Source organism: Lithobates pipiens, unplaced genomic scaffold, assembly GCF_037356315.1.
Source record: "Lithobates pipiens isolate NorthernLeopardFrog02 unplaced genomic scaffold, aLitPip1_a1.2 Scaffold_1, whole genome shotgun sequence".
NCBI lineage: Eukaryota > Metazoa > Chordata > Amphibia > Anura > Ranidae > Lithobates > Lithobates pipiens.
The window spans coordinates 92,870,065-92,892,830 of NW_027507685.1; the positions used below are offsets into that span (position 1 = coordinate 92,870,065).

A 22,766-nucleotide genomic window follows, 5' to 3' on the forward strand; every position below is an offset into this window, starting at 1 on the left:
AAGAAGGCGCGGTGGCCCGGCAGAAGAACCGAAGAGGGGGACAAGACCCCCGAAGTCGGGAGAAGAGGCCGGCGGCGAGGAAGAAAGCCGGACTCCTCCGCTAGCAAAAGAGCTACAAGAAGATAGCGGAGGAGTCCGGCGAGAAGACCCCCGAAGACGGAAGACCCTCGGAGCTGTGCAATAAAATATTTTAACCCTGTGTTGTGTTTTTTTTGGTACTTTTATTTTACAGGTGAATGGGTAGGGGTACATTGTACCCCATACTCATTCACATAGGGTGGGGGGCCGGTATCCGGGGGCCCCCTTATTAAAGGGGGCTCCCGGATTCCGATAAGCCCCCCGCCCGCAGACCCCGACAACCAACGGCCAGGGTTGTCGGGAAGAGGCCCTTGTCCTCATCAACATGGGGACAAGGTGCTTTGGGGTGGGGGGGCCGCGCGGCCCCCCCTTCCCCAAGGCACCCCCCCACGCGGCCTGGTACGGCTCAGGAGGGGGGCGCTCGCTCGCCCCCCTTTCCTGGCCGGCCGGGTAGCGTGCTCGGACAAGGGTCTGTTGTGGACTTGGGGGGGACCCCCACGCCGATTTTTTTCGGCGTTGGGGTTCCCCTTTAAGTCCATACCAGGCGGCGGGGCCAGCGACGTCTCCGTCGCAGGCCCCGCCTACCTGGATACCCGCTCGAAATGAGCGGACTTTTCTCCGGGCGGGAAAAGTCCGCTCATTTCAAAAGTACGGCGGACTGGCACACACACGGGCGGATTGTCCGCCGAAATGCGAGTCCAGCGGACAGTATTTCCAACATTCCAAAATACTTAGTCCGCCAGACTGCACGTTGAAAAAGTCAGCTGAAGCCCACACACGAGCGGACTGTCCGCTGAAATGTGTTTCGGCGGACTAAGTAGGCCAGACAGTCCGCCCGTGTGTACGCGGCTTAATAGTTGTCCTGTGGACAGATTCTCCCACCTGAGCTGTGGATCTCTGCAGCTCCTCCAGAGTTACCATGGGCCTCTTGGCTCTTCTCTGATGAATGCTCTCCTTGCCCAGCCGGTCAGTTTAGGCGAACGGCCATGTCTTGGTAGGTTTGCAGTTGTGCCATACTCTTTCCATTTTTGGATGATGGATTGAACAGAGCTCCGTGAGATGTTCAAAGCTTGGGATATTTTTTTAAAACATAAACTTGCTTTAAAGTTCTCCACAGCTTTATCCCTGACCTGTCTGGTGTGTTCCTTGGCCTTCATGATGCAGTTTGTTCACTAAGATTCTCTAACAAACCTCTGAGGGCTTCACAGAACAGCTGTATTTATACCGAGATTAAATTACACACAGGTGGACTCTATTTACTAATTAGGTGACTTCTGAAGGCAATTGGTTCCTATAGATTTTAGTTTGGGGTATCAGAGTAAAGGGGGGCTGAATACAAATGCCCCCCACACTTTTTACATATTTATTTGTAAAAAAAAATGAAAACCATTTATAATTTTCCTTCCACTTCACAATTATGTGCCACTTTGTGTTGTTCTATGACATAAAATCCCAATAAAATACATTCACGTTTTTGGTTGTAACATGACAAAATGTGGAAAATGTCAAGGGGTATGAATACTTTTTCATTACACTGTATCCGTGGATAGAAGAAGTAGTTTAGCTGTAATGATTTTTAAATGTGTCTTTGGAGTTCAGCTTTGCTTTAATAACTTATTAGTGATGGCAGTAATGCTGAGACCTGATAAATAAAAATATGATAAAAGCATGGATGTAATATTAATATTAATAATAATAGTGATAATAATATTTATAAATGTAATATAAATATACTGTAAATAGAAATTATTCTAAATAATAATAAAATAATAATATAACTAAAAAAAATATGTTTTTTATTATTATGGATATTATTTTCCAAATAACATTTTTATTATTGTTTTTATTTTATTATTATTATTATTATTATTATTGCTTGCATTTGCAATACAATACACAATGCATATACAATGCAATACAATGCAGGACTACAGATCACCTTCCTATTTTCTTCTCTCCATAACATTATTTGGATATTATTTTCCAAATAACATTTTTATTATTGTTTTTATTATTATTATTATTGTTTGTATTTGCAATACAATATACAATACAACAATACACAAATTCAAAAGTATAGATCGTATCGTGCATCGATCCTTTGAGAGAGAGTTCTTGCACTATGCTCAAAAACAGTAGTAGTTACATATCTAGTGTTATCACTTCATGCATGTATCGCAGTTTGATTTAATAACATGTATTATGGATATTATTATTGTTGTTGTTATTATTAATAAATATACATTTACATTATATAAATAAATAAGAAATAAAATAATTATAATAATAATGATAATAATTATTTATGCATTATTATTATTTTATTTTGTAAATATTAATTATTAAAAATAAATAATAATAAAAATAATAATAATAATAATAATAAAAGAATAATAATAAATTGTAATCGTAATAGCAGCCAGTTATAGTAGAAATATCTATATCTTGCATTACCTACTTTTTTGTTTGTATTTTTGTAATTTTTTTCATTTGCATCATTGTCAACATAATTACAATTTCTCTTGTCAAGATTATACTGAAACATTAGACTTTTAATAATCAATAATAAAAAAAAATGCTGTAGACAAGGACAGATAAGTGTCTTGGCGGGGGAAGGGGGGGCGGGCGAGCGGTGTCGGTGATGCCCTATTGTTTGGGGTAGCCCTTGCGTGGTATTCCAAACAGAGTGCCAGGACCTGACACAATGGCGCTGTCCTGACACTAATTCAGTGCCCATTGTTTCCAGTCTGAGTCTGACCTTCTTACATGCTGGAAGACAATGGTTTGGCAGACCCCCGCTCTCCTTCTGGAAATAGAACATTCCATTCAATTAACTCTTTCAAAGTTTATTCAGCCAGAAGCGTAGCAGATTTGCAATCAATTCTAGCTAATGATAATTATAAATGAAATGACAACCTGTCACCACGTACAGCAACAGCATCATTTCTCATAAAAGCTCCACGTTTAATCAATAAAAAGCCAAGCATAAGCTCTACTACAGTGACTTTGCCTAGGCTGAGATAATGTCATCAGTTTGCTGCAGGCAGGAGAAAGCATTTCTCCTCAGTCTCCCTTTCTCCCAGTAATCAGACTGCAACTTTGCCTAAGCTCATGATGGCATCAGTCTGCTGCAGGCAGGGGGAGCCTTTCCTCAGCCTCCTTTCCGCTAGTAAGAAGACTGCAACATTGCAACCTTGCCTAGGGTCATGATGTCATCAGTCTGCTGCAGGCAGGAGAAAGCATTTCTCCTCAGTCTCCCTTTCTCCCAGTAATCAGACTGCAACTTTGCCTAGGCTCATGATGTCATCAGTCTGCTGCAGGCAGGGGGAGCCTTTCCTCAGCCTCCTTTCCGCTAGTAAGAAGACTGCAACATTGCACCCTTGCCTAGGCTCATGATGTCATCAGTCTGCTGCAGGCAGGAGAAAGCATTTCTCCTCAGTCTCCCCTTCTCCCAGTAATCAGACTGCAACTTTGCCTAGGCTCATGATGTCATCAGTCTGCTGCAGGCAGGGGGAGCCTTTCCTCAGCCTCCTTTCTGCTAGTAAGAAGACTGCAACATTGCAACCTTGTCTAGGCTCATGATGTGATCATTCTGCTGCAGGCAGGAGAAAGCATTTCTCCTCAGTCTCCCCTTCTCCCAGTAATCAGACTGCAACTTTGCCTAGGCTCATGATGTCATCAGTCTGCTGCAGGCAGGAGGAGCCTTTCCTCAGCCTCCTTTCCGCTAGTAAGCAGACTGCAACATTGCAACTTTGCCTAGGCTCATGATGTCATTAGTCTGCTGCAGGCAGGAGAGAGCATTTCCACAGTCTCTCCTTCTCCCAGTAATTAGACTGCAACTTTGCCTAGGCTGAGGCTCATGATGTCATCAGTCTGCTGTAGGCAGGGGAAAGCTTTTCCTCAGTCTCCCCTCTCCTAGTAAGCAGACTGCAACATTACAATGTTGCCTGGGCTCATGATGTCATCAGTTTGCTGCAGGCAGGAGAAAGCATATCCTCAGTATCCCTTTCTCCCTGTAATCAGACTGCAACTTTTCCTAGGCTCATGATGTAATCAGTCTGCTGCAGGCAGGGGGAAGCCTTTCCTCAGGCTCCCTTCTCCTAGTAAGCAGACTGCAACATTGCAACTTTGCCTAGGCTCATGATGTCATCAGTTTGCTGCAGGCAGGAGAAAGCATATCCTCAGTATCCCCTTCTCCCAGTAATCAGACTGCGACTTTGCCTAGGCTCATGATGTCATCAGTCTGCTGCAGGCAGGGGGAGCCTTTCCTTAGTCTCCCTTCCGCTAGTAAGCAGACTGCAACATTGCAACTTTGCCTAGGCTCATGATGTCATCAGTCTGCTGCAGGCAGGGTGTCAGAGAATCACCAGACTTCAACGTCGGCACTTCCCTGTGCGCCTGTGGGGAAGAGCGGCACAACGACGCACAAGGGTGCACGAATTAGTGGGTCCGCGCACACACAGTTCCACAGCATATGCGTGATACAATGCAATGTCGTACGCGCATGTGCACACCTGTGTACACAGCAATGGGCATTACCTAATTGGCCTGACAGGCCTATAAAAGGCATCAATGTGCTCTGTGTCTTTGCTGGTTTGTCTCCTCAGCTCACCTGTGTTCCTCTGCTTCCTGTTCACGTTTACCACTTCCTGTTGTGACCCGGATTGCCTGAAGACTACTCTGATTCTCTCCTGACCTGACCCCTGGCTTGTTTAACGGACTTCCTGCTCTTAGCCTTGCTGGCTCCCGGACTGATACCTGTGTTTGACCCTCGGCCTACCTCTGGAATATCTTCTGTCTTTTGCACTTAGCCTTGCTGGCTCCCAGACTGATACCTGTGTTTGACCCTCGGCCTTCACTTCAGGTGTTAGAACCCCTGCCGGGCATTCCCTTCTAACAAGTTCCAAGACCATCTGCATGGGCATCTCTTCCTTCTGCATACAAGTCACCTGCTGGAACCTGTGCCCCTCCGTGCCCTGTACCCACTGTTCCATCCTCAGGGGTACTGTGCACCCAGCTGCAAGGGAAGCCGCTCTCAGCACTTCGGTTCTGGTGAGTACGTGACACAGGGCGAAACCTTTCCTCAGTCTCCCTTCTCCTAGTAAGCAGACTGCAACATTGCAACTTTGCCTAGGCTCATGATGTCAACAGTCTGCCGCAGGCAGGAGAAAGCATATCCTCAGTCTCCCCTTCTCCCAGTAATCAGACTGCAACTTTACCTAGGCTCAAATGATGTCATCAGTCTGCTGCAGGCAAGGGGGAAGCCTTTCCTCTGTCTCCCCTCCCCTAGTAAACAGACTGCAACATTGCAACTTTGCCTAGGGTCAGATGATGTCATCAGTCTGCTGCAGGCAGCAGGAAGCATTTATTCAAGTCTCCTCTTCTCTAGACCACCAGTGTCTACCCTGGCCTCCAAAGCAGCTATTCAAGCACAGATTGTGCTTGAATAGCTGCATTCTCAGCTACACTAGCCAATAAATTACAGTTGAGACCCCAGAAGTGACATAATAGACATAGCGAGAGGGACGAGGGGAACAAATGTTCCCTGTGTTCCTCCTTTTCGAACTGTTTTTCCCAGTCCTGAGCTCCCCGGACAAATGGGGGAGCTCGGGAACCAGGGCCAGATTAAGAGCATCGTGGGCCTGGGGCTGAGGATTTCAGTGGGCCTTTTTATGGAAATAAATAAAATGAAGATACAAACTATTTTTTGTTAAAACAAATTAAATATTTGAATTACCATTAAAGTGCCAAAACAGAAATATTGAAAAAATATTAAACACACGAAGAAAGGGAGGGTCAAAAAGGCATGGAAAGCTAAAACACCAGCTGAAATCTATCAGTAATTGGAAAGCAATCCTGCCCCTTGTCAGTACAAATTAATATCAGCTGGTTCAGTTGAAACGGATGGCCTATAAAAAGGTGTCCCATTACCAAGGTGTCACACAAGAAACATCTCATGATGGGTAAAAGCAAAGAGCTCTCTCAACTCGACTAGTTTCTCCACACAGGAGCCTGTGTCTTGAAGCTTTCATTACCAACAACGGATTTTGTACCATGTATTAAACACATTTCAGTTAGTGGATTTAATACTTTTTCTCCCATGTCCTTCCATTTTATTACACAGAACTTCATTTCCGAACCAATTTGTTTTGGTTTCTTTGTATTTATGGATTGCACGGGTTGTTACTGAAAAATACTTTATTTTACCCTGCACAGTTCATATGGTTGCCATAAACACATTTTTTGACACATCACCTAGAATTAATGATGCACCGTCAGCATCAGTGCCAGTCTACACAATAACCCACCGCATTAGTACCAGTTTCTGCAATTATATCCACCCAGCATCAGTGCAAGTTTAGGAAATAATAACCCCCATCCTAACTAGCAATTTCCATACTAATAACCGAAAACATCAGTGCCAATTTACAGAACAACCAAAAGCATTCATATCAGTAGCAGCAATAATAACCCCCAGCATGACATAAGTGGCACTTTACATAGTAACAACCCACATCATTGGTGTCAGTAGCAGCAATAATAACCCCCAGCATCATAGATTAACATTCCCTCATATCCAATTATTTCCACTATTTATTTCCACAATGTATTTTTTTTAAATAGTGACAGTGAGTTGAGGGAGAAGATTCTCCTCTTGCTGGCACTAGATCCAGTGGATAGGGGAGATGCTGCAGTGGGAACATGTTACCTGTTCCCAAAGGTGAACTTCTCCTTTAACCACTTTCCTATGGGCACTTTCACCCCCTTCCTGCCCAGGCCAATTTTCAGCACTGTCACACTTTGACGACAATCGCTTCTTTATTCCACTGCTGTCAACATGAATCACTTCTGACAAGTTTTCCTGACACCAAGAAAAAAATGGTGACAGAAGTGATTCATGTTGACAGCAGAGGAATAAAGCAGTGGGCAGAAATGACACTTAGTGCTCTTAATTTACATATATACACAATATAGAGGGATATGCTTATTTCATATCTGAGGTTTACAACCACTTTAAGGCCCCATTAATACATGAGCTATTTGAAGCTCCACCAAAAGTGTTTTAACGCTCAACACTAGTATTGCCATTGTACTGAAGGGTGCCCATTCACATCTGAGTGTAGTACCACTTGAAGGCAGCAGCTCACAAAAGTAGATGAGCTTCTTCTAGATCAGAGTCGACTGCTTTTGCCCCGGTAGACTTTAATGGGAGGGTCTGAAAGGCATGTGTTTTTATCTGGTAACTTTCAATTGCCTAAAAAAAAAGCAAAAAAAAAGAAGCTAGAAACTCACTATTATGCGGCACTGATGGGTGGCACTGACACTCGTAGGTGACACTGATCTGCACTGATAGGAAGCACTGATGGTCACTGATGGGCGGCACTGATGAAATTCACTAATGGAGACTGATGGGCAGCACTGATAGGGCTCTGATAGGCGGCACTGACAGGCAGCACTGATGGTCAATGATAGGTGGCACTGATAAGCTGCACTAATGTGCTCTGATAGGGGGCACTGACAAACAGAACTTATGGGCGCTGATAAGGTGGCACTGGTGAGATAGCACTATTATGCAGCACTGATGGGCACTTATAGGCAGCACTGATGGGTGGCACTGACACTGATAGGTGGCACTGATTATAGGCAGCACTGATGGTCAATGATAGGTGGCACTAATGAGCTGCACTGATGGCCACTGATGGGCAGCACGCATGGGCAGCACTGATAGGGCTCTGATAGGCGGCACTGACAGGCAGCACTGATGGTCAATGATAAATGGCACTGATGAACTGTACTAATGGGCACTGATGGGCAGCACTGATGGGCACTGATGGCAGCATTGATAGGGCTCTGATAGGCGGCACTGACAGGCAGCACTGATGATCAATGATAGGTGGCATTGCTGAACTGCACTAATGGGCACTGATGGGCAGCACTTATGGACACTAATGGGCAGTACTGATAGGGCTCTGATAGGCGGCACTGACAGGCAGCACTAATGGTCAATGATAGGCAGCACTGATGGTCAATGATAGGTGGCACTGATGAACTGTACTAATGGGCACTGATGGGCAGCACTGATGGGCACTGATGAAATGCACTGATGGGGCTCTGATAGGCAGCGCTGACAGGCAGCAGTGACGGTCAATGATAGGTGGCACTGATGAGCTGCACTAATAGGCTCTGATAGGCGGCACTGACAGACAGCACTTATGGGCACTGATAAGGTGGCACTGGTGAGGCAGCACTATTATGCGGCACTGATGGGCACTTATAGGCAGCACTGATGGGTGGCACTGACACTAATAGGTGGCACTGATGATCTGCAGTAATAGGTAGCACTGATGGTCAATGATAGGTGGCATTGATGATCTGCACTAATGGGCACTGATGGGCAGCACTCATGGGCACTAATTATGGGCACTGATGGGCAGCACTGATAGGGCTCTGATAGGCGGCACTGACAGGCAGCACTGATGGTCAATGATAGGTGGCACTGATGAGCTGCACTAATGGGCACTGATGGGCTCTGATAGGCGGCACTGACAGGAAGGGCGTATGGGCACTGACAAGGTGGCACTGATAGGCAGCGCTGATGAGCTGCACTGATAGGCAGCACTGATAGGTGGCACTGGCACTGATGATGAGCTGCACTAATGGGCAATGATAGATGGCACTGATGAGCTACACTGATAGGTGGCACTAGCATTGATTGTATGGCACTGGTGAGCTGCATTGATGGGCAGCACTGATAGGTGGCACTGATGAGCACCGATAGTTGGCACTGATGAGCTGCACTGATAGGTGGCACTGATAGAGGGCACTGGTTCTGATAGAGGGCATTGGCACTGATAGAGGGCACTGGTTCTGATAGGTGGCACTGACGAGATGCATTAAATGGGCACTGATGGGCTGCCTGCACAGTCACTGATGTGATGAGTTGCACTTATATAGCCACTCCTCCCCCCAAAAAATGTAAGTTAACCACTTCACTTCAGCCAGTACAATGTCACAAATAGAACCTATCTGCCTGAGTCTGCCATTGACTTCCCCAGCAGGCCAGCCCAGCGCCCATGGCTTACTTGTACTTAGTTGTGCTGTGCAGAAGCCTCCTTCTCCTTGCTTGCAGTACTGGCCCCGCACACAGCACTCTCCAGTCCTTTCCCAGTCAAGCCTCTCAGGACACCGGGGAAGGCCTCCGGTTGACGTCACGCCAGCCGGGATGTCAAGCTCCGACTACAGGATGCGAGCAGCAGAGCACGCTCAGCCTCAGCGGTACACTGGTATCGGCCACACTGTATGCAACGCCAGATGTATCCTTAATATATCACCGCAATTACAATTGAGCTGACTGATTATCATAGATATATGTGGCCTATAAATAATCCAGCTGCTTGCCAATGTCAACATATATAACGGCCGGGCTGTGATGATTGACTGATTGTATGTGTTTGGGCCTATAATATGATGGGGGCCTGGAGCTGCAGCTCCAAAGGCCCCTATGTTAATCCAGCCCTGTCGGGAACCACTGCGGGTCCTGTAAGACCCCCATATAACTGATTGGCTGGCTCTAGAGCCAGTACCATCCGCAGTAGCAGCCATCGGCCTTCTTTAGCCACATGCCGTTTATAAACATACTTTGGAAGACATAGGGGTTAAATGTGGCCTGTCAAGACAACATTTTCCACCGGCAGCTTAAAAGAGAAATTGTAAAGGAAAAACAATTATACTTTGTTGTCCAGTTGTTGCTGCGCAACAGAAAAAAAGTAAAGAAAAACACCTGTTTTTCTTCATGGTTCAGTTTGTAGGCCAAACAGAATAAAGGTAGTTTGATTGCAGTGTTTGAGAAAGAGAAAGGAGAAAGGGGTGGAAAAAAATAGAGAGGAACTGAGGAAAAGAAAGAAAAGTAAAAAGAAAAGAGAAAAGCAAACAAAGAAAAGAGAGAAGAGAAGAAAAGGAAAAGGGGGAAAAAAAGGAAGAAAAGAAAAGAGAAATGAAAAGGAAAAAAAAGTGGGAAAAAAAGAAAAAAGGAAAAAAAAAGAGAAAAGAAAAATAGATACAGTATAGATATATAAATAAATGAAGGGCCACTCTGTCCAGTTGCCACCAACCCCTCCCATTCTTCCAGAAAGCCAGAGGAGATGGAGGAACATCTGTTCCCTATCTTCTTTGTGACTATCAAATCCAGAAAAAAAAAGTGAACAGAAAAAAAGAAAAAAAAAAAAGAAAAGAAAAGAGAAAAGTGAAGAAAAGAAAAAAAGATGAAGAGAAAAAGAAAAGAAAAAAAAAAAAAAAAAAAGAAAAGAGAAAAAATAAGAAAAAGAGAGAAAAGAAAAATAAATAAATGAAGGCCACCCTGTCCCATTGCCACCAACCATTCCTCCAGTAAGTCAGAGGAGATGGAGGAACATCTGTTCCTCTATCTCCTTTGAGACTATCAAATCCAGAAAAAAAGGTAAGAAAAGAAAAAAAGAGGAGAAAAAAAAAGAAAAGACAAAAAAAAAGAAAAAAGAGAAGAGGGGAAAAAAGAAAGAAAGAGAAATGAAAAGGAAAAAAAAAAGAGAAGCGGAAAAAAGAAAAAAGAAAACAAATAAAAAAAGAGAAAACAAAAAAAAAGAGAAAACAAAATAAAAAATAGATACAGTATAGATATATAAATAAATGAAGAGCCACCCTGTCCCATTGCCACCAACCATTCCCATTCCTCCAGGAAGTCAGAGGAGATGGGGGAACAGATTTATATATCTATACTGTATCTATTTTTTCTTTTGTTTTCTCTTTTTTTTTGTTTTCTTTTTTCTTTTTTCCGCTTCTCTTTTTTTTTTTTTTCCTCATCTCTTTCTTTCTTTTTTTTCTCCTTCTCCTTTTTTTTTTTTTTTTTTTGTCTTTTCTATTTTCTTTTTTTTTCTCCTTCTCTTTTTTTCTTTTCTTACCTTTTTTTCTGGATTTGATAGTCTCAAAGGAGATAGGGGAACAGATTTTCCTCCATCTCCTTTGTTTTGAACCCGGAAGCGATGAGGATTTCATCATTTCTGGTTTCAGAGTTGTCATCCCGTGACTGTTACAGCCAGAGAAGCCGTTAACAAAGCACAATCTTTGCTTGGTTAGCTATTTCCGGGAGCAGCCTGGCATCTTTGGCTTCTTTCAGATGGAGCAGGTACCTGTTTTTGACAGGTACCCATTCCCACTTCCGGGTGATCTTGGCCCCAGACGAGTTTGACCCCCTCCTCCCTCCACTGGCGCGGGGCCATTCAGAAAGCTCAGCGCACGTCGCGCATGCACCGTAGGGAACCGACTGTGAGCCAGCAAGGCTTCACCGCTGTTTCCCTTACGAATAATGGCGGCGGCAGCATCTCAGAGCCGACCAGAAAAATCGACTGGGGGTGCCAATATCTCGGGATCCCTGGACAGGTAAGTATTTGTAGCTGATGACTTTTAATTTTTGGAAGGGGGGGGGGGGGGCTGGAGATCTGCTTTGGTATAGAAATGTTAATCAGGTATGAAAAAAAACATAGGGGACTGATAATAAATGTTTTCAAATGAGATTCACGCAACTTTCACCCAAGATTCATGTTTTTCTTGGATTCAGCTGCAAAATGTGTGAAAATGTTCATAAACAGACGTTCAAATTTTCCAGCACTGCTAAATTTGTCTCAAGCATCTACAGTGGGCATCAACCTGGTCATGAAAGGGTTGAAGAATACGGAGGGCTGTCCCAGATTTTCACTCTTGTGTTTTTCAGCATTTGTGAGTCACGCTGGGTGTGTCTGTTCAAATATTAGCAGAAAGAAGTAAATGAGAAAGAAAGAAAAAAAAGTATAAATTCCTGCATTCATCTTTCAAATATTTGTTTTTCCTGTCGTTTTAGTTTGCACGTACTCAGAAACCCGGGCAGAGTTTTTATTACATTGTAACTAGAGGCAAAAATTAGGAATAACAGTTCGGGTTTTTCTGAGCATCCCCCCCCATGACCATTATTTCTCCACTTCCTGTAAGAGGGTGACAACGCTGTGCAATTTCACTGCAGAGCAAACAGGGTTGTCGCTCTGTTGGCAGCTGTCATGTGCCTTACCCAGGTAGGAGGGTAGGTTGTCACCCTGTGCACATACTACTTGCTTTAGAGCCAAGGGTTGAGGGGTGGGGGGTCTGGAGTGGCATGGGAGGGCAAAATATAAGCAGATTCAACTTCAGCTTTAAACATCTGACTTTCTAAAGCTTGTAGGTAGGGTTGCCATCTGTCTGGGATTCACCCGGACAGTTTGGATTTGGAATTGTGCGTCCGGGTTTCAGACTGCCTGAAACCCAGACACATTATTCAGACGATGGCTTCCAGATGTATCTGGATGAGAGGTGCCAAGGGGTGAGTGGACTCACCATCCATCCCTGTCTGTGACTGAAGTCTCCTTCCTTCTCTCTCCTGCCTCCTGAGTGGGTACACTAAGGAAATTCAGGGTTCTCAGATCACCCCTTACATCAGAGTTCCCCTTTACACCAGAGGCCACAGTGTTCCCCCTTACATCAAAGTCCTCCCCATACATCAGAGTTCTCAGTGTTCCCCTTACATCGAAGTCCTCTCCGTACATCAGAGTTCTCAGTTGTCCCGCTTACATCAAAGTCCTCTCTATACATCACAGTTCTCAGTGTTCCCCCTTACATCAAAATCCTCTCCGTACATCAGAGTTCTCAGTGTTCCCCTTACATCAGTGTCCTCTCCATACATCACAGTTCTCAGTGTTCCCCCTTGAATCCGGGTTCCCAGAGCATACCTTAGAGCAGTGATGGCGAACCTTGGCACTCCAGATGTTTTGGAACTACATTTCCCATGATGCTCTACTACACTGCAGAGTGCATGAGCATCATGGGAAATGTAGTTCCAAAACATCTGGGGTGCCAAGGTTCGCCATCACTGCCTTAGAGTCTCCCTTACATCAGAGTCCGCAGAGTCCACCCTTTACAGTAAAAGGGAACTCTGTGAGTTCAGATGTAAAAGGGGGAACTCTGTGGATTCTGAAATAAAGGGGAACTCTTGTTATTATCGTCATATGATTAGAAATGTTATTTAATAGCAAAATATATGTATAGTTTATATTATAAAAAAAAAAAATCACTGTGCACTGCTAAAGTGTTCAGGTTTCACTTGAAGAAAAGGTGACAACCAAACTTGTAGGGTTCCCGGAGATATCACTTATCACATGCTGCAAGTGACATATCGGTCATCTGATAATGTGATAAGATAAAACGGCTTAGAAAAAGGTTTCTGTGTTATTAATTTTCTTTCCTTGTAAAGTTGGCACTCCGTTCACGAGGCTTTACATTATCTAGAAAAGTTAAATCTTGGGGACAGACCTTATACCCCGGGGACTGAATGAAAACTCCAGTCAGTAGTATTTCCTGCCAGCAGAGGTCTCATGGTTGTTATATGACTCAGATCCTTCACATCATAGTCCCCCCTTTTACATCATAGTCCCCCCTTTTACATCATAGCCCCCCCTTTACACCAATATCCTCAGTACTCCTCCCTTAGTATCACGTCATCTTTACACCAATGTCCTTGGTTCCCTCTTCACATTACATCACAGCCCCCCCCCCCCTTTACATCAGTTTTCTCGGTCCTTCTTCACATCACAGTCACCCCTTTACATCAGTGCCCTCATATCCCCTCTTTACACCACAGCTCCCCCTTTACATCACAGTCCCCTCCCCTTACATCAGTGTTCTCAGTTCCTTCCTCACATCACAGTCCCCCCTTTATATTAGTGCCCTCAGCCTCACTTTACACCACAGTCCCCACTTTTACATCAGTATGCCCCCTTTACATCAGTGTCCTTAGTCCCCCCTCACATCACCCCCACCTTTTTACATAATAATTCCTCCTTTACATCAGTGTCTTCAGCTCCCCTTCACATCACAGCCTCCCCTTTTCCCCCTTTATATCATATTCATCCCTTCCTTTACAGCAATGTCCCCAGTCCCTGCTCCCTTTATGACATCACAGTCCCCTTTTTACATCAGTGTACTCAGTGCCTCCTTCACATCACAGCTCTCCCTTTACATCACAGCCCCCCCTTTACATCAGTGTCCTCAGTTCCTCCGTCACATCTCAGCTCCCCCTTTACATCAGTGTCCTCAGTTCCTCCGTTACATCACAGCTCCCCCTTTACATCAGTTTACTCAGTCCCCCCTTTACATCACAGTCCCCCTTTACATCAGTGTTCTCAGTTCCTCCTTCACATCACAGCTCCCCCTTTAAATCAGTGTCCTCATATTCCTCTTCCCTCCACATACCCCTAGCCTCCCCTTCCCTCCCTTTACAGCATAATCATCCCTTCCTTTACAGCAGTGTCCTCAGTCTCTGCTCCCTTTATGACATCACAGTCCTTCCTTTACATCAGTGTCCTCCTTTACATCATAATCCCCCCTTTACATCAGTGTCCTCATATTGCCTTTTACATCATAATCCCCCCCCCCCCCCCTTATATCAGTGTCCTCATATCCCCTTTTAAATCAGTGTCCTCAGCCTACCCTCCCCTCCCTTTACTTCATAATTATCCCTTCCTTTTCAGCAGTGTCCTCAGGCCCCCCTCCACATCACAGCCCCCTCTTCACATCATAGTCTCCCTTTCTTTTACTTTAGTGTTCTCAGTCCCCCTTCACATCACAGCACCCCTTTACATTACAGTCCCCTTCCCTTTACATCAGTGTCTTCAATCCCCTTCGTTTCACAGGCCCCCTTTTACATCTGTAAGCCGGCCATAGACTGAGCAATTTTCTTTCCTGCAACCATGGGTTGCAGGGAAAGAAAATAGCTTAATTCCCCAATCAACACAGTCAGTGATGACAGGGGATTCCCTCCCACAGAGCCATTGTGTTCAGAGGCATTGTGAACACAGTGATTATTGCTAGCGGCTTTAACGGCAGCTGGCAAGAATCACATATAAAATCGAGCAGGATGGTTGTACCAAAGTTGATTGATCAGGGTATCAGTGCAGCGCCCCTGGCTCCCAAGGGGAGTGTGTGGTGTCAGTGCAGCCCCCGGTACCAAATTGAACAAGGTGCTAAACATCACAGATCTAGAAGGGCCTACCAATGCCCCATCCTGATATACCAAATAATATGAAAAGAAAATTTTACTCCTCTAGGGAGAGGACTTTAACATGGGCAGGTGGCCATACAAAAATATACAAAATTAGATTAGAGTGACAATACGGAATGTAATAATATAGAAAAATTTTAATTGACAATATTAGATACAATAGAAATAACATGTGTTTACAGACATCGAATAATAATTGTACATATCCTGTTATACTGTGTACTTCCCCGATCCAACTGTAAAAGAAAACCCTACAGTGGACAGAGGGCAACAAACCCAACGCGTTTTGAGATCTTAAATCAATAAACTCTCTTCATCAGGGGTATACAAAAATTGCGTCACACAAAGAACAGGAAATCTATAAGCCCCCGGTAGGGAGGGAGGTGCTTGTTTGTTGCCCCCCCCCCAAAAGAAAAATCCACCTGCCGCCACTGACCAATTGGATGCTAGAGATTACTGCACTTCCTTACCACTGACTGGTTGGTTACTAGAAGTTACTGTACATCATTATCGCTCATCGATTGGATGCTAGAGGTTACTGACATCATAACACTCACACATTGGTTGCTAGAGGTTACATTACCACTCACTGATTGCCTGTAACAGTGTCCTCCTCTCCAAACAGTTCTAGTCCTGCTGCTGCTTTAATTTAATTTACTATTACTATTTTCTATTTAATATTAATTTACCTCCCGCTGCTGACAAGAGAGGGATGAGGGAAAATAATGCACACAGCCCTCTCTGTGTGTTTGATCTCCACACTGCTGAATAGAGAAGGGGGAAGGCAGTGACGTCGTGGGGGGGGGGGGCTGAGGGGGGCCAGAGCCCCGAGTGGGCCCTCAAAAAGCCCCGGGTCTCGAACCCGAGTGGGGAGCGATCTGACTCTAAGCCCGGCCGAGTGACATAGCAGCAGCTCCTGCCTTCTGGAGCCTGCAGTGCCTATGATGGACGTCCCACTGGTCCAATGCTGGGACTGCAGGATGTGTGATTTCCATCATAGGCGCTGCAGGCTCCAGAAGGCTGGAATTACAATGCGGCCACATCACTATGAGAAGATCCCCACTCGACACTCGGGCAGGTGGCTCTCCTCTTCTGGCTCTGGCTGCCTGCTGTCTACTGTGATGATGATGATTGCGCCGCACACTATGGCTGAGCTGAAGGAGGAGGTCACCTGAAGTCTGGTCAGGTAGGTCAGTGTAGGTCAGGTAGGCCAGTGTAGTTCAGTGTGGGTCAGGTAGGTCAGTGTGGTTCAGATACGTCAGTGTAATGGTCAATGTGGATCAGTTAGGTCAGTGTAATGGTCAGTGTGGGGCAGGTTGGCCAGTGTGTGTCAGTGTATGTCAGGTAGGTCAGTGTGGGACAGGTAGGTCAGTGTAAGGATCAGTGTGGGTCAGGTAGGTCAATGTAATGGTCAGTGTGGGTCGTATGGGTCAGGTAGGTCAGTGTAATGGTCAGTGTGGGGCAGGTTGGCCAGTGTGTGTCAGTGTATGTCAGGTAGGTCAGTGTGGACCAGGTAGGTCAGTGTAAGGATCAGTGTGGGTCAGGTAGGTCAATGTAATGGTCAGTGTGGGTCGTGTGGGTGAGGTGGGTCAGTGTAATGGTCAGTGTGGGGCAGGTAGGCCAGTGTGTGTCAGGTAGGTCAGTGTGGGTCAGGTAGGTCAGTGTAAGGATCAGTGTGGGTCAGGTAGGTCAATGTAATGGTCAGTGTACGTCAGGTCGGTCAGTGTGGGTCAGGTAGGTCAGTGTAAGGATCAGTGTGGGTCAGTTAAGTCAATGTAATGGTCAGTGTGGGGCAGGTAGGTCAGTGTGTCAGATAGGTGAGTTTAGTGGTCAGCATTGATGGGCAATCGTAAGCCAGGTAGCAGCCAGCAAGTGAGCTTACCCCCTCCACACAACCCCATCACCCTGGTCTTTTTGCCACCTAGCAGTGCCCCTGGGGGGAAGGCGAGTGGGGGAACACAGATAGCCCTGGGCTAGCAGGGAGAGATCGGCTGCACCTGCTACACCTGGAACAATATTTGCGGCCAGCGTGGGCTCAAGGGGCAGCAACCTTGGGCCCCACAACAATGACTGGTCCCAGGGCAGCTGCCCCTTATGCCCCGCCTTAAAGACGGCCCCGGCAGGGGGTAAGAATTGTTCAAGGAGGGCAAATTTGGTGAGATGTGCTAGGGAGTGGGGATTTGGAGGGATTTGTGTTGGGAGGAGGGAAGAAGACTTGTTATAGGAGGGGGGGATTTAGGGGTTTTACGCTATAAATGTAATATAGTAGGGGGGGAATATATTTTTTGGGGTGGAGGATTTGTGCTAGTATGGATAATGGGGGGGAGGGGTATTTCTGTATTTGTGTTTGGAGAGGAGATTTGTGGGAGGAGGGGGATATTTGTGCTAGGATGGGGGATTAGAGGAGGGGAATTTGTGTTGAAAGAGGGGATTGTGAGTGGGGATAACGGATTTGTGCTGGAGGGGGGGTTTGGGGGGGTTGCACATGGAGAGAGAGAGGATTTGGGGAGGCTTGTACTAGAGGCATTGGGAATTTTTGTGGGGGGATTTTCGCTTACACATAATACTCATACATCTTGGTGGGTGGGGGGCGCACAATTTGGTATGTTCGCCCTGGGCTCTAGATGACCTTGTCCCAGCACTGCCTACAACAAGCTTTGAAATAAAATGATTGCAAAAAAAACTTCCAGAATCATAGATAACATCTAAAAATCTTGATTAGGAAAAGTTATGGGAAGGTAAGATTCCAGTACACAAGAATTTTTATTGGAGTTTGGTATGCAAGTTGTAAAAGAATGTTTACTGGGATGGAGAATGATTCTGTTATCAATAAAGTGTCGGATAGAGATGTGGAAATACGCTCATCCATAGTTCTAGAACAGGACTGCTCACATCTATCAAACATAAAGTGATATTGAACACACGCTGTTTAATTTACATTATTCTTTCTATTTCTGTATATACAGTGGTGTGAAAAAGTGTTTGCCCCCTTCCTCATTTCCTGTTCCTTTGCATGTTTGTCACACTTAAGTGTTTCGGAACATCAAACCAGTTTAAACAATAGTCAAGGACAACACAAGTAAACAAAAAATGCAATTTGTAAATGAAGGTGTTTATTATTAAAGGTGAAAAAAAATCCAAACCATCATGGCCCTGTGTGAAAAAGTGATTGCCCCCTAAACCTAATAACTGGTTGGGCCACCCTTAGCAGCAACAACTGCAACCAAGCGTTTGCGATAACGTGCAATGAGGCTTTTACAGCGTCCTGGAGGAATTTTGGCCCACTCATCTTTGCAGAATTGTCCTAATTCAGTTACATTAGAGGGTTTTCGAGCATGAACGGCCTTTTTAAGGTCATACCACAACATCTCAATAGGATTCAGGTCAGGACTTTGGCTAGGCCACTCCAAAGTCTTCATTTTGTTTTTCTTCAGCCATTCGGTGGTGGACTTGCTGGTGTGTTTAGGATCATTGTCCTGCTGCAGAACCCAAGTTCGTTTCAGCTTGAGTACACGAACAGATGGTCGGACATTCTCCTTCAGGATCTCTTGGTAGACAGCAGAATTCATAGTTCCTTTTATCACGGCAAGTCTTCCAGGTCCTGAAGCAGCAAAACAGCCCCAGACCATCACACTACCACCACCATATTTTACTGTTGGTATAATGTTCTTTTTATGAAATGCAGTGTTCCTTCTACGCCAGATATACTTGGACACACACCTTCCAAAGAGTTCCACTTTTGTCTCATCGGTCCACAGAATGTTGTCCCAAAAGTCTTGGGGATCATCAAGATGTGTTGTGGAGAAATTGAGACGAGCTTTGATGTTCTTTTTGCTCAGCAGTGGCTTTCTCCTTGGAACTCTGCCATGCAGGCCATTTTTGCCCAGTCTTTTCCTGATGGTGGAGGCATGAACGCTGACCTTAACTGAGGCAAGTGAGGCCTGCAGTTCCTTGGACATTGTTGTGGGGTCTTTTGTGACCTCTTGGATGAGTCGTCGCTGCGCTCTTGGGGTAATTTTGGGCGGCCGGCCACTCCTGGGAAGGTTCACCACTGTTCCATGTCTTCGCCATTTGTGGATAATGGCTCTCACTTTGGTTCGCTGGATTCCCAAAGCTTTGGAAATGGCTTTATAACCCTTTCCAGACTGATAGATCTCAATTACTTTCTTTCTCAATTGTTCCTGAATTTCTTTGGGTCTCGGCATGATGTGTAGCTTTTAAGGATCTTCTGGTGGACCTTACTGTGTCAAGCAGCTCCTATTTAAGTGATGCCTTGATTGTGAACAGGTGTGGCAATAATCAGGCCTGGGTGTGGCTAGAGAAATTGAACTCAGGTGTGGACAACCACAGTTATAGTATGTTTTAACAAGGGGGGCAATCACTTTTTCACACAGGGCCATGATGGTTTGGATTTTTTTTCACCTTTAATAATAAACACCTTCATTTACAAATTGCATTTTGTGTTTACTTGTGTTGTCCTTGACTATTGTTTAAATTGGTTTGATGTTCCGAAACACTTAAGTGTGACAAACATGCAAAGGAACAGGAAATGAGGAAGGGGGCAAACACTTTTTCACACCACTGTAGATGATGGCACTGTAAATATTTTAATAAAAAAAAAAATGTAAGTACCTTTTTCCTAATCGATATACAGCTGTCACTTGACCCAACTCTCTCCCAGCCTGTCTGCAGGGAAACATAAGCAGGAGGAGCTTCTAGTCCTCTGCTGCTGGTCACATGTTCAAAAAATTGAAATAAAATAAAACAGCCTTTGATATACAGAGTAAAAATGAATAAATAACATCAATATACTGTTTTAAATTGGCATACAATATACATAGTTAGTAAGGTTGAATAAAGACACTCTAATTCATCCTAAAGGTGTTCTGTCGGGTTGAGGTCGGGACTCTGTGCAGGCCAGTCAAATTCCTCCACCCAAAACTCGCTCCTCCACATCTTTATGGACCTTTCTTTGTGCACTGGTGCACAGTCATGTTGGAACAGGAGGTGGCCATCCCCAAACTGTTCCCACAAAGTTGGGAGCATGAAATTGTCCAAAATGTCTTGGTATGCTAAAGCCTTAAGAGTTCCCTTCACTGGAACTAAGGGGGCCAAGCCCAACCCCTGAAAAACAACCCCAGCCCATCCCATAATCCTCCCTCCACTAAATGATTTGGACCAGTGCACAAAGCAAGCTCCATAAAGACATGGATGAGTGAGTTTGGGGTGGAGAAACTTGACTGGCCTGCACAGAGTTCTGTCCTCAACCCAATAGAACACCTTTTGGGTGGATTAGAGTTGAGACTGCGAGCCAGGCCTTCTTATCCAATATCAGTGCCTGACCTTACAAATGCTCTTCTGGAAGAATGGTGAAATATTCCCATATACACACTCCTAAACCTTGTAGACAACCTTCCCAGAAGCTGTTATAGCTGCAAACTGTGGACCAAATCAATATTGAACCATACAGACTAAGACTGGGATGCCATTAAAGTTCATATGCGAGTAAAGGCAGGTGTCCCAATACTTTTGGTAAATATATATATATATATGAGAAATCCAACAGGTAGGAGGCATGTGTGGGGTCCCCGTTACCCCGTTATACCATGATGAGCAATGCATACATAAACAGGAATTGATGGATTGATGGGTCAATGTAATGGTTTTTTTTTTTTTTTTTTTTTTTTTTTTTTTTTATTGTTGTGTTACATCCTTTGTATTTATATCTTGATTGTTTCACTTTCCCGTGTATCAGGGCAATTGTACAGATATCTTTTCTTTTCTTTTTCTTGTTGCATTAACACAGTGATTCTCAACTAGGGTTCCTCCAGAGGTTGCTAGGGGTTCCTTCAGCATTGGGCAATTTCTGCCTCTCAGATAAGTTCCCACTGACACCATTGAACTTATTAGCTATAGGAGGTATAGTGATCACAAGTGTAAGGACCATTCTTCCCACTGACCATCTCACTAATGTATCATGAGTTGTAGACGTCTAATTTTTAGCAGGGTTTTCCCGAGCCCGGAGAACTATTTCAAGGGTTCCTCTGTGTTGAAAAGGTTGAGAAAGGCTGCATTAACATGTATGTGATAGAATTTGCTAAATAAGAATATAAGAAGAAAAAAAAAAAAACACCCTGAGTTTGCTTTAGAATAAATTACATTTATGTTTAAAAAAAAAAAAAAAAAAAGTTCATGTGTGTGTAAAGGCAGGTGTCCCAATACTTTTGGTAAAATATATATATAGCATATATATGGGAGAAATCAAATCTTTATTATTTTTGGGCAATAACATGTGTATTATAGGCTGTTTCACACCCTCTCCTGTGATGTAAGGGGAGAAATTCTGTGGACTGGACCTCCGTGAGTTTTAATTCAATACCCCTTTTGTGTAGAACAAGGGTAGGATGCCCTGGAAGAAGAGGAGCCAATGCTGATGTATCTTTGGCATGAATGTACCAAAAATGGAGTACAGGTTCTGGTCTACCAAAGCATCTCACTCCTGTTCCACATTGAATGACCAACAAACAACCCTACCTCTTAGGCCTTTGCGAAGAAGGGGTTTACCAATAACCTCAAGATATGACACCAACAAATGGAAATTTTTAAAACCTTTATATATGGCACCCACCTTCCAAAACATCTTACCTTTGAAGGGACCGACCATTCCGTGGTCTCTCCAAGAGCTAAACAACCGAGGAGCACCTTTTCCCACAAAGTCAGGTGCTACCTTACACATCTAACCTGATGCATTAACTACATGAGGAAGTGAAGGTGAGTAATTGCTGGGAAAGAACAGGAAGTCTGAGAGAAAGCAAATGATAGCGGTAATGAAATGCATAATTTTTTTTCTGCCTTAGTATAGCAATTATAGAAGGCTATTATTGTTTGCGTAATTGCAGTAATTGTACTAACTGTCAACATTTCATTATTCTGGCAGGTGAGAAGCCCTATAAATGTGCCTGGGAGGGATGTGACTGGCGGTTTGCCCGTTCTGACGAGCTCACAAGACACTACCGTAAACACACAGGCGCCAAACCCTTCAAGTGCGCAGCTTGCGGCCGATGCTTTTCCCGCTCGGACCACCTTGCCTTACATATGAAAAGGCATCAGAACTGAAAAAAAAAACACTTTCTAAGGAGTCAGTTTTATTGTAAATAAGGCCTAGAGCCATTTAACGGGAGTTCTAAAAGAACAATATGAATAAAGCAGAGCGAATAAACTTTGCAAGGTCCTCCACGTAAACCAAAAACACCCAAAGACGACTTTTATCATGGAATTACATCAATGCTTTTTTTTCTAAAAGCCAACGTTTATTAGAGGAAAACAATTCATTTGTCTACAATGACTTCCAGTTGACGCCATGCCTTTCATTGTATGGAGGCATTTTGAAAATGCTTTTAACGGTAATATCCCTAGAAACAAAACTCTGACCATCCAGACATCTTTTGAAATTTTTCCTCAATGGGAAACCGGTTGTAGTTAGAGAAATTCAGCAGCACTTGTTCTGCAATGTTGAAGACATTTCATTCCTCTTCCAAGTGTCTTTATCAATTCTAATCAAGACCGGGGCAAGGGGTGAAGGGCTGGGACAGGA

General features: G+C 44.5%; 1 protein-coding gene across 2 annotated transcripts in view; it reads left to right on the forward strand.

Annotated features, from left to right (window-relative positions):
* Positions 1-22,399, forward strand: part of LOC143948448 (Krueppel-like factor 5) — an 84,276-nt gene extending 61,877 nt beyond the window's left edge. For both annotated transcript variants that reach the window (XM_077465174.1, XM_077465173.1), the window contains one exon: positions 22,110-22,399. In XM_077465174.1, coding sequence (XP_077321300.1) covers positions 22,110-22,288 — 179 coding nt within the window. In that variant the 3' untranslated portion in view covers positions 22,289-22,399. The remainder of the gene's footprint in view (positions 1-22,109) is intronic.
* Positions 22,400-22,766: the final 367 nt, after the last annotated feature.